This window comes from Acomys russatus, chromosome X (assembly GCF_903995435.1).
Source record: "Acomys russatus chromosome X, mAcoRus1.1, whole genome shotgun sequence".
Taxonomy (NCBI): domain Eukaryota; kingdom Metazoa; phylum Chordata; class Mammalia; order Rodentia; family Muridae; genus Acomys; species Acomys russatus.
The window spans coordinates 10611354-10622733 of record NC_067169.1 but is presented as its reverse complement, the minus strand read 5'-3'; the positions used below and the strand labels follow the sequence as shown (position 1 = coordinate 10622733).

The 11380-nt window shown below is 43.1% G+C and overlaps 1 protein-coding gene across 6 annotated transcripts in view; it reads left to right on the top strand.

Annotated features, from left to right (window-relative positions):
* Positions 1–2923: 2923 nt before the first annotated feature.
* The window catches only part of Kdm6a (lysine demethylase 6A), a 115284-nt gene continuing 106827 nt past the window's right edge, over positions 2924–11380 (top strand). For 5 of the 6 annotated variants that reach the window (XM_051140981.1, XM_051140976.1, XM_051140977.1 and 2 more), the window contains exons 1-2: positions 2925–3518; positions 3736–3799. In XM_051140981.1, the coding sequence (XP_050996938.1) occupies positions 3358–3518; positions 3736–3799 (225 nt within the window). In that variant the 5' untranslated portion in view covers positions 2925–3357. Of the gene's footprint in view, positions 3519–3735; positions 3800–11380 lie in introns of all 6 variants that reach the window. The other variant, XM_051140980.1, reaches the window with a different exon arrangement.

Below are 11380 nucleotides of genomic sequence, written 5' to 3'. Positions count from 1 at the left end.
TACAGCATCTATAAAATAATGTCATTAACTGGTTATAGTTTGGTAAAAATTTGTCTGTCTGTTTTTTATACTTATTTGTGTGTGTATGGGCACGTGTGTGTGTCATAGTAAGCCTGTGGCCGTCAGAAGAGAATTTGCAGGAGTCAGTCAAACTCAGGCTGTCAGGCTTAGTGGCAAATCGTTTGAGGGATCAAGTTATTGAAGGCTGGTTGCCCCACTATTAAGTGGGGAAAGATAGGATTAGATTTGTATGATGTAATACAGACCCAGCTCCTATTGTGATACCACTCTGCCTTTCACATTTGCATGCCCTCCTTTGTAGCCTGGGATAACCCTCAACCTGATTCTCCTATCTCTTTCTGAGTGCTGGGATTAGAGGTGTATACCACCTTACCCAGTTTGTGCTGTGCTGGGAAACACAAGAAAAGCTTCATGAATGATAGCACTCTACTAATTGAGCTAAATAAGCCCAGGGTTATTTTTCATAGCAATTATTGCTTTTGGTTTTTCGAGACAGGGTTTCTCTGTGTAGCCCTGGCTGTCGTATAACTTGCTGTTTAGACTAGGCTGGACTTGAACTCATAGATCCATCTGTCTCTGCCTCCGAAGTGCTGGGATTAAAGGAGTGCATCACCATCACTCGGCCATAGTAATAATTATTATAAAACAAAAACTTCCCATGTTTGCATGTCATAAATTTAAAATAAAATTGTATCAATTTTCTCAACAGTGAATGAGAAAGGCTCCACATGTATTTTACACATACCGGACAGATGATAAACTATGTAAAGGCCAAAAGATTACATAGATATGTAAGACTTATGTTACTATATGGAAACTGCCGCATGCTTGATTGAAGATAAATCCTTATAGTTGGGCAGGCATGGTGGTGCACGCTTATTATCCCAGGACTGAGAAGACTGAGGGAGGAGAGCCCAGAGGAGCAGCCAGCCTGGGCTACAGAGTAAGGCCCCTGTCTCATAAAACCTGTGCCCCAACAAACAAGAATTCCACTAAGTCAAAAACAACAGCTTTGGTTTAGAGGTCCACAGCTTGTACAGAGGATCCGAAACCAGCTGTACTAGCTAGACTCCAACTCTTCCCCATCACTGTACCTCTAAAACTCAAACCTTAGTATTGGAGGGCAGGAAGGCATTGAGAAATGGGCTCATGAGACATGGGTTGCTTTCTATCATTGTTGGAAAGAACCACTAGCTTCGGGAACATGGCCAAATCCTGGCAGATTTGATTTCTGTTTGTGCAAGTGAGTGCCTGTCTGACAGGGGGGCCAAAAACCTCCCAGGTTCTGAAGGTCACCATTGGTGACACAATGTGTATTAATTTAGCTATAGAAAATATTCAGTCCCCTGTACTCACTCATTCAAGTAAAATGGAATGCCACCGAATGGAAGAACATGGCTTTCTAAAACTGTAATTAAACATGAAATATAATCCATATAAAACTAGAGTTTGTTCATCTAGTTACCAGTCTCCAGGCAGCAATTTAAAGCTCTGCCTGTTTGCAATTTTACTGACTCAGCTCTTACATATTCTGAAATCCAAATTTGAATATATCTTATTGATTACAGGTGTAAACTTAAACTCCAATTATAAAAGGGATCCTTTTCTTCATAAAGTCACTCATTAATAATATTTCCTCTCCCCGAAGACTGGAGGTGTGCCCTGCTATATGATACATTATATTAAATCTGCCTTTCTAAAATAGTTGATGGACGGCTTGGTTTTTCTCCAGATTATACTAAGGATCAAACACCAGACTTTTATTTCGACCTGAGGGGCAGAACAAGCAAATGTTACTGCTAGGGTTTACGTATGTAGGCAGTGGAAGCAGAAAAAGGCAGGCTTTTCTGGGCAGCAAGCTGTGTTGAGGACCCGGTCCTGCGGCCAGTTTACATACAGCTCTTACTCTTCCATGGAGGCCCCAGAGATGATAGCAACATAACCCAACATTCTGGAGATTCCCCCTCAACAAATTTCACTTTTTTTTTTTTTTTGTTTTTTCTTACAGTATAACGAATTACTGCTTAGGGCACAGGGTAAAATCCGAGAGCAGTATTTGGCCAGAAAGTGCTGCCAACAGACAGACTTTTGGCGGTAGGGTGTCAGGACCAGCGCGCGCCAGAGCCCCCGCAGGTGACTCTTCATTTCTTCGGGCCTGGGATGTGTGGGCGGGGATCAGGGGACATTTTTTTTTTTTTTTTTTTTGCCTTCACTTTCTGCGAGGGTGTGGGGCTTCGGACTGCGGGGTGCGGCCTAGTCTAGGGCGGCGCCCCGGCTGCGGGGTATGGGGGCTGGCTGTTGCTCCTCTGGCGCACTCCTCGTGGAGGCCATTATTTTCAGCAGCTCCGAAGTATGCGCCTTCTTCCGAGAGCAGAAGTCAAGGAAGCGAGTGTTGCCTCCCTGCGACTTGGCCGGTCCCCGGGCCCCCGTGGGACCACTGAAAGCACAGTCTTGGCTTAACCCCTCCCCCCCCCCCACGCCGCCCCCCTCCCGGGCTTCCGGGCAGCCAGAGGCAGTCCTTGGCGTCCTCGCTCGCGCCCGCCACGGGCGGTGCCGGACCTCGCCCTGCCCGAGCGCTCCCCTCCCCCTCCCGTCCCGAAGTGGCTCGGCCCGGACCCTCCATTCTCTCTCGCTCTCTGCCTGTGTATTTTAAGTAGCACAACCTACCCAGCTGCTCCCACTCTGTGACAACCCTACTGAGGACAGACGCGCCCATCAGCCAACCACCGATCAGAACTGGCGAGCATCCCGCTCCCGGGTCTGTGGCGGCCTCGGCGGGCGGGGCTAAAGCAGCTAGCAAGTTAAGTGGAGCCACGGCTGACGCGAGTCAACAAAGGTCACGTGAGGTGAGGAGGCTGCTCCGATTGGCTGCGCCAGCCGGGCAGGGAGGGGAGGGGGTCACGGCGGCGGCGTGGGGTTCGCTGTGTGACACAATTACAACAACTTTGTGCTGGTGCCGGGGAAGTTTGTGTCTCCTACGAATTCTCCCAGAGCTCCCGATCCTCGCGCGCTCCGGCCAATTCCTGCCGTCCCCCGCCCGTGGCTGTCCCCTTCCCGCCCCCGCGATGTGACCCTACAGCCGAAGTCGTTGCCGCTCCCGACCCTGTAGCTCCACAGCCCCTGCTGCTGCTGCTGCTTTCACCTCTACCGCGTTGGGGATTTTTTTTTTTTTTTTTCCGCCGCCGCCTTTCGCGGTGGAGAAGGAGGAGGTGGAGGAGGAGGAAGCAGAGATAAAGTTGGTGTGCCGGTCCCGTGCGGAGACTGGGGGCGTCGTTGCGGGTCCCGGCTCGGGGAGGGGGGTTGTCGGTGTTGGAGTTGTGAATTCGCTGCGTTTCCATGAAATCCTGCGGAGTGTCGCTCGCTACCGCCGCCGCCGCCGCCGCCGCTTTCGGTGATGAGGAAAAGAAAATGGCGGCGGGAAAAGCGAGCGGCGAGAGCGAGGAGGCATCCCCGAGCCTGACAGCCGAAGAGAGGGAGGCGCTCGGTGGACTGGACAGGTAACGGGGAGTGGGCACCGGCCGGAGGGCAGCTCGGGACAAGCAAGGCGCCGCTCTCCGCGGAGGTCGGAGCGCGGCTCGCCTGTGGCCGCGGTGGGGCGGGCACCTCGGCTTGGCGCTCTGGGCGCTGCTGAACGCCGGGGCCTCGGGTTCTGGCAAGGGACCGGTCGGCGGCGTTGCCGGAGCGCTAACGAGCCGCGTGTGTCTTTCTCCGCAGCCGCCTCTTCGGGTTCGTGAGGTTTCATGAAGATGGCGCCAGGATGAAGGCCCTGCTGGGCAAGGTAAGGCAGCCGCGGGCCGGAGCGCGGACACGGTCTCTCCGGCCAGAGGCGCGCTCGCTCCGGGCCCCGCGCCCCGCGCCCCGCGCCCCGCGCCCGGGGACACCACTCATTGTAGCTTCGAACGTTGGCCGAGGGGCTTCCGGAAAACTATTTCCTGCCACTGCGCTCCACCCCAACCCCTAGTACCTCGCTTGCTCTCTTGAGAAATCACTTCTCTTGGAGCAGGAGGACAGAGGCAGCAGCGCAATTTGGGGCCCGAGCTCATGTGGGGCGTCCAAATAGCCTCTGATTTTACCGCCCTGGGGAGCTAGGCAGATGATGCCCGAGGTGCCTATGGAGGGTCATGAGATCGTAAAGAGGTGCACATTTCCATAAATCCCCCCCCCCCCAGGCTTGTTACCTCCGCCTGGTCTTTAGGCTGCCTGTTCCTGATGTCCGTTGTTAACCAAACATTTTGGGATGGCTTCTTGCCTCTGTTTCACGGAAGGGGAAGTTGTAGATAGTTTAGGTAGGTGAAGAGTTTGCATTGCGTTGTTGACACGCATCTCAATTGGTATGCGCTTTACCTGAACTTAGGTGACTTGTTTACTTTTTGAGTCTTTCTGCCATAGATCTACCACAGTTAGATGTGAGTGCGTTTTCTGGAGCTTCGTATCCTCTGAGTCTGTCAGGGACGGGGGGGGGGGGATTCGGGGTGTAGTCCCTGTTTATTTGTGTGGAAAGTTGTTGGTACTGTCATTTAGTTAAGTAATGGCTGCTTCTGTCGGCCCAAGATGGCGGGACAGGGTGGGAGGAGAAAGTGAAAAGGGGGGGGGGGTTGGGGAAGGGAGGGAGAAGAGGTAAACATGGAAATAAATAGTATGGAGGAAGAATTGGCCTCTCTTTTGGAGTATGTAGCTGGGTGGCTATAAAAATTATCACAGGTTATTGGCATGTAGAGTTTTTGTTCCCTTCTCTAGCTTGGAAACAGCATCACGCATAAGCCTGGTAAATGCTTATCAACCTGTAGCACTTTTAGTTAGCCATCGTAAGCTATTGAACAAAGGCTGGATGGACTCTCATTCTGTCTGAGTCTATATTTCCTGACCAAAGTGTGATTAAAATGGTCTTTAGGAGGCTTTCTTGTTAATTGGGACTCTGAAACTTGGAGTGTGAATGATAGATGCTGCTGCATTCGTTAGACGTTTTCTTCTATGGCTGTAGTCTCTAGGTTTGCATTGACACTTAGCTCTATTGTTGTAATTTAGAAGTTTAAGAATCATGACTAAAGCCTAACAGCATTTTAAAAAGTTTACTATTTTAGTCCTTATTTTTTTTTATATTTTGGCTTAGCCCCGTTAATTGCTTTTTATCTGTGATTGCATTTAATGCTTTTACTTAAAAGCATCGAAATATAAGATGTGATTGCAGACAATGACTAGAAAGCAAAACAGACCATCTTTTTCATAAAGTCCATTTTTTGAAAAGTAAGATAACTTGAACTTGGACGATTAAAGTTGTCGCTGGAAAAATGTACAGTGACTATTCTTGAATGAAATGACCATCAATAGTTGTTGTTGGTCCCCTGTTTTTAAGGTTTTCCTCAACCTATTTGAAGTATTTTATGTACAAAGACTAGATTCCTGTGAAGTTGTCATTCCAAAGTTAAGTACAGTGTTTAAATTTAACGGCCATTTTATTTGGGAGTGAACAATGCTAGTCTACATTGGGTTAGTAAAGTTGCTTGCAGGGATAATTCATTTGGAAAAGTTTGGCAAAATTTATTGCTTTTGGTTATAGTGATGAAATAAGTGGAATCTATTTCATGTGCATGTGTAAAGTGCTAGTTCATAATTTCATATCTTAGAATGCTTTTAATCAGGTCAGAGTAGGTGGTGCTTAACACTGGATATTATGAGTTGTGGTCACCGTTTAAAAATTGAGCATTTTCAAATTTTTCTAAATGTGCATTATTCATTTTTTCTAGTATTTGAATACAGTAACATCTTAATTAAACATGAAAAATTTGAGGAGCTTTATTGGGGGGGAATTATAACTTCACAAATGTAGGGTAGTTTGGTAAGCTGAGTGATATATTGAGCTAAAAAAAAAAAATCTTCATTGTTTCCGGCTCCTTAGGTTCTAGCTACTTAAATCAGGACTCTATAGCCTTAATGCTAAAACATTCTACAATGTACTTTGAACACCTACATGGATCTTGATTGTCTTTATTAGCTTGAACATTTCAGTAAAATTTGTAATACAAATTTGTTCTTGACAAAATATAACCTTGCATCTTCTATTTGAATTGCATTCTGAGTAGACTGAGTAAACCAGAGTCCGTGTACAGAAGTATTGAATTATTTCGTTTTATCCAGTGTCTAACTGTCCTGAAAATCAGTTTTTTGGATGTGAGGTTTGGGGAGTGGAATGTTGAATTAGATAGGGTTCAGAATTAATTCCTATGTAACTCTTCTTTAAAAAGTGTTTGCTTTTCTTCTATCATGTGGTAGGGTGTGTTCAGGTAGTTCAACTGAACACATACTAGAATTGAATAATTCCCAGAATTTTTTAGCTCTGAATTTTGTTGCATTATTCCCAGAAAAATATAGCCTGTGCCAAAAGTATTTCACTTTTCTTCCACCAATTTAGTCATTCCTACTTATCTTGAGAAATTTTTCCTTCTATCCTTAAAGTGTGTATTTATAAACAGAACTCTAAAAAGTTTTGGAAACCTGAAACCATTACATAAGTATTTTTCATTTGCACCCAAACTTATTTATTCCTTTCTCATTTGTGAGGCAGCTGTATTTCAGGTGATTTCTGCTGGACTCTGCATAATTTTGTAAGATTCCATTATGTAAGAGTCACTGAAAGTTTTGTTTGCAGGATTGGCGTTTGATATATAGTTTTTTTTTTGTTTGTTTGTTTTGGTATCAAAAATCTAGTAACATAGCTAGGCATGGTGGCACACACCTTTAATCCCAGCACCTGGGGAGGCAGGGGCAGGCGGATCTCTGAGTTCAAGGCCAGCCTGGCCTACATAGTCAGTCCAGGACAGCCAGGACTATAGAGAGAAACCCTGTCTTGAAAAACAAACAAACAAAAACAAAAGAAAAGAAAAAATTGTAATACAGTATTTTTGCAGTAATAAGGCTGTAAGGAACTAGAGCTTAACAATTTTCTCTCTAATGCTGACCCTTAATTTTTTGATAACTTTATTATTATTATTATTGCTATTTTATTTATTTTATGTTATGAGTGTTTTGCCTGCATATATGTCTGTGTAGCACTTGGGTGGTGACTGAGGAGGCCAGAAGAGAGCTTCTGCTCTGATCGATTCCTTACAACTGGGGTTACAGGCAGTTGTGAATTGACATGTGAGTGCTTGGCATTGAATCTGAATTTTCTAGTTTTCCTAATTACATTGGAGTTACTGGGAATAATTAAGTGAAACCTTGTAGCAGAAATTAACTTTGATAACAATTTTTCAGATTAAAAAAATATTTATTGTATTTGAGTACTCTATTTGCATTTACACCTATACACCAGAAGAGGGCATCATATCACATTACAGATGGTTGTGAGCCACCATGTGGTTGCTGGGTATTGAATTTAGGACCTCTGGAAGAACAGACACTGCTCTTATCCACTGAGCCATCTCTCTAGTCCACTTTTTACAGATTTGAAAACTTTGTGGGTATACTTTCTAATTAGATAAGAGTTTGAGTTAGGTATACGTAAAGAGAAGGAAAGAAAAGAGTATAAATGTGTTAATTATATATAGAGTATCATTAGAGTAATATATGGTAGAGGCCTGGGGAAAGTTGCTCTGTCAACCTGGGGTATCTTTTTATTTTAATTTTTTATTATTATTATTATTATTATTATTATTATTATTATTATTATTATTATTATTATTTTGAGGCAGCCTTTCTCTGTTTTAGGCCTGGCTGTCCTGGACTCCCTTTGTGGAACAGGCTGACCTCGAACTCACAGTGATCCGCCTGCCTCTGCCTCCTGAGTGGTGGGATTAAAGGCGTGCGCCACTACTGCCCGGCAATAAAACAAATCATTAAGCGACATATATAGTTTTTTGTAGTCGAATTTTGTGTATGTGTGTGTGGGGAGACAGAGCAGGCAAGAGCAGGCCTATTAGCAAGCACCAGGGGACTCCTAGTTCTCCCCTTCCCCAATATCACAGAGATTGAATCCTGGTCTGGTTTGGCAGTAAGTGATTACTGACTGAGCCATATCCCAGCCTCAAATCTTACTGGTTAGTTTACATTAAGTTTTCTGTTTGGAATTGCAATTTTTTCGTCATTTGAAAATAAAGATTATTTATTTATTATTATTATTATTATTATTATTATTATTATTATTATTATTATTATTATTATTATTGTACAGGGTTTCTTTGTAGCAGCCCTGCTATCCTGGAGCTCTCTTTGTAGACCAGGCTGGACTCTAACTCAGAGATCCGCCTGCCTCTGTCTCCGGAGTGCTGGTATTAAAGGTGTGCACCACCACACCCGCCCTTAAGAATGTATTTTTAAAGTGATATGAAAATACTTGCCATTTTGATTTTTGGGAGGGAGCGTAATGAAAGTTTAAGATCCACTGAAGCATATATCTTCCTAAACTTGGTTTTGCAGATATGAGGGAATTACTAGGTTATTTTTAGAGGTGGCTTGTTTATGTTATAATATTTGGATTACTGTTGATGTGTAAAAAAGAAAATGTGTATTTCTGTTTGTAAGGACTTAAAGGGAATATTCATTTCCAGTTCTTAAGGACTTTACTGTTTTGGATGGAAAAAGTGGCTATAGAAATAGTATCGTGAAGGCTAGCAAGATGACTCATCAGGAAAAGACACTTATTGCCGAGCCTGAGGACTTGAGTTTGATCCATTGGAGAACTATACAGAGGAGGGAGAGGGAAAACTCACTCCCTCACCTCTCTTCCCACCCCACCCCCCACCTTCCGCTGCCTCCTATCCCCCTACACAAAACAAATAAATATGCATTGTGTTTGAAAATGAGGGTTTTAATTTGATGGATTTAAAAAAAAAAAGTGTTTTCTAGTTTGGAAAATTATCTTCTAAACAATTACTCACAATTGCTTGGGCAAAGTTTTATGCAATTACTACATTATTTGCTTAAAAATTTGATCTGTTCACTGCAACAAAATTGTAATCAGAGATGACAGGACATATTCACATGTCTGTCACAGAGTAGAGCTGCAGCAAGACATGTAGGCGCTTCTTTTGTCTTGTTTGAGACAGGGTCTTACTCTAGCCCCAGGTGCCCTCTAGGTAATCTTTTTAGGCTCCTTAGTACTGGGATTTATGAGGGAGCCTTTGTGCTGGCCTCCACATTGGTAATTTTAAATTTCTGTATTTTTTTTTTCTTCTTTGAATAGATTTTCTGTATACTTTTACAAAAGACAAGGCAAACCTGCTTCAGAGGTAAATTTTTGTATCTTGAGGAGAACAATGGGCCACACACTTAAGGTTTATTGGTTGGCAGGCTGCAGAGTTTATCTGACTTAGATCATGTAACATTTAGTTTTGTTTATATACATTACCAACATTCTGCACATTTTAAAGGGACTTTTGCTTATTTTCTTTGAAACTCATTGTTGATGCTTTGAGTTCTTTGAGATTGATGTTAATGACTGATAATACTGCATTATATTTTTAAAATGTGGTGTCCAGAGAGCCAATTTAGTTTAAGAAAAAAATTAACTCACTGCATTGTCTAAGAATTGAAATGATAGTTGGACTATTTAGGGCCCACATGTAATTATTTGTAGACTAATTAATGGAATTTATTTAATGGATGCATAATTGATAGTCATGTATTCATACTGAAACTTGACGGAATTGCATAAGTTTTCTGTATTGGTTGTAGCTTATGACAGTAATATTTGAATGTATACCGAGTTCAAGTGGTCAGTGTAGGAAATATGAAGGTAAAATGTGGATGGTAAACATTGCCTTTTAATTTTGTTTAGAAAAATAATCTAAAAATCAAATTTTAGCATTTTCAGCTTTCCAAAGGATGATCTTCTATGTGTTCTATGCCTCGTGATCGTTTTTGGTTTTTCAAGATGGTTTCTCTGTGTAATCTTGGCTGTTCAGGACTTGCTTTGTAGACCAGGCTAGCCTTGAACTCATCCGCCTCCGGGAGTGCTGGGATTACAGGCGTTTCTTTGTGGTAATACTTTTCTATGAGTTCTTAAATGAGATTGTCTGCTGGCCTAAAAGATTCTTGGGCAGGGTACTCAGAGTATTAAGTAATCACTATTTTGTAGTGCAGAACTCAACTGGGGAGATGGATTTTAAACTTCTACTTTATAGAGTTCATTCCTCTCATTACTTTTTAATTTTTTTAGATTTCTTTATTTCATGTATGAGTACATTGTCTGTATGTATGTGCTCATCTTCTGTTCCTGGTGTCTTCAGAGGTCAGAAGAGGGCATTGGATCCCCTGGGACGGAGCTACCATGGGTTGTGAGCCACCATGTGGATGCTGGTAATTGAACTTGGGTCATCTGGAAGAGTGCTCTTAACCACTGAGCTAACTTGCCAGCTTTCTCACTTTGGAAAAACATTACTTTTTTAGGTTTACATTTTTTATTTTATGTGTAGGAGTGTGTATATGTGTACTAGGTATGTGCCTGTAGAGGTCAGAAAAGACATTGGATCCCCTAGAACTGGAGTTAACAGATGGTTTTGAGCTGCCATGCTCGTGCTGGAAACTGAACCAAGGCCCTCTGCAAGAGCAACAAGTACTCCTCAAGACCAAGTGAGCTGTCTCTAGTCCCTTATTTTTATTTCTAGTTATATATGTATGTGATTATGTTTTACATGTGAGTGCAGTGCCCCTAAATGCCACAAGAGGGTGTCAGAGCCTCAAGCTGGATGTATGTAGTAAGGTGTTTTATTTCCCAGACCCAGGCTCCTGGAATAATGACTCATGAAACTCAAAATATATTTTCAGGTACCTAGGTTGTATAGTAAGGCTCTTCTCTAACTAGCTCGTAACTTAAAATAACCCATTTATACTAATCTACATTCTGGTTGGTTACCTCGGCTCAGGTACCATGTATCTGTCCTCACATCTTCCCAGGCAAATCTCCCGTGTCTGGCTCTATCCCAGAGTCCTTTTTGCCTACTGGATATCCCACCTTCAAATATACCCTTTTCTATAAACCATAGGTTTTTTTTTTTTTTTTTAATTGACAGGCAGTGCATCCATACAATACAACAAAGTATTCTCTCTACAGCTGGAGTTCAGGTAGTTGTGCGTTGTCTGATGTGGGTGCTGGAAACTGGCTCCTCTGCAAGAGCCATATGATAGCTCTCGTAACCACTGAGCCATTTTCCAGGTTCTTTTCTTAAGGAAATTAGATTTGCTTTTATTTTATGTATATGGGTGTTTTACCTGCATGTGTTGCACATCACACATGTACAATACCCTGGAAGGCCAAAAGAGGGCACTGGATCCTCTGCAACTAGAGTTAACGTGGTTGTTACTATATAGGTGCAAGAAGTGCTTTTAACTGCTGAGCCATATCTTCAGCCTCTCTTGTCTTTCT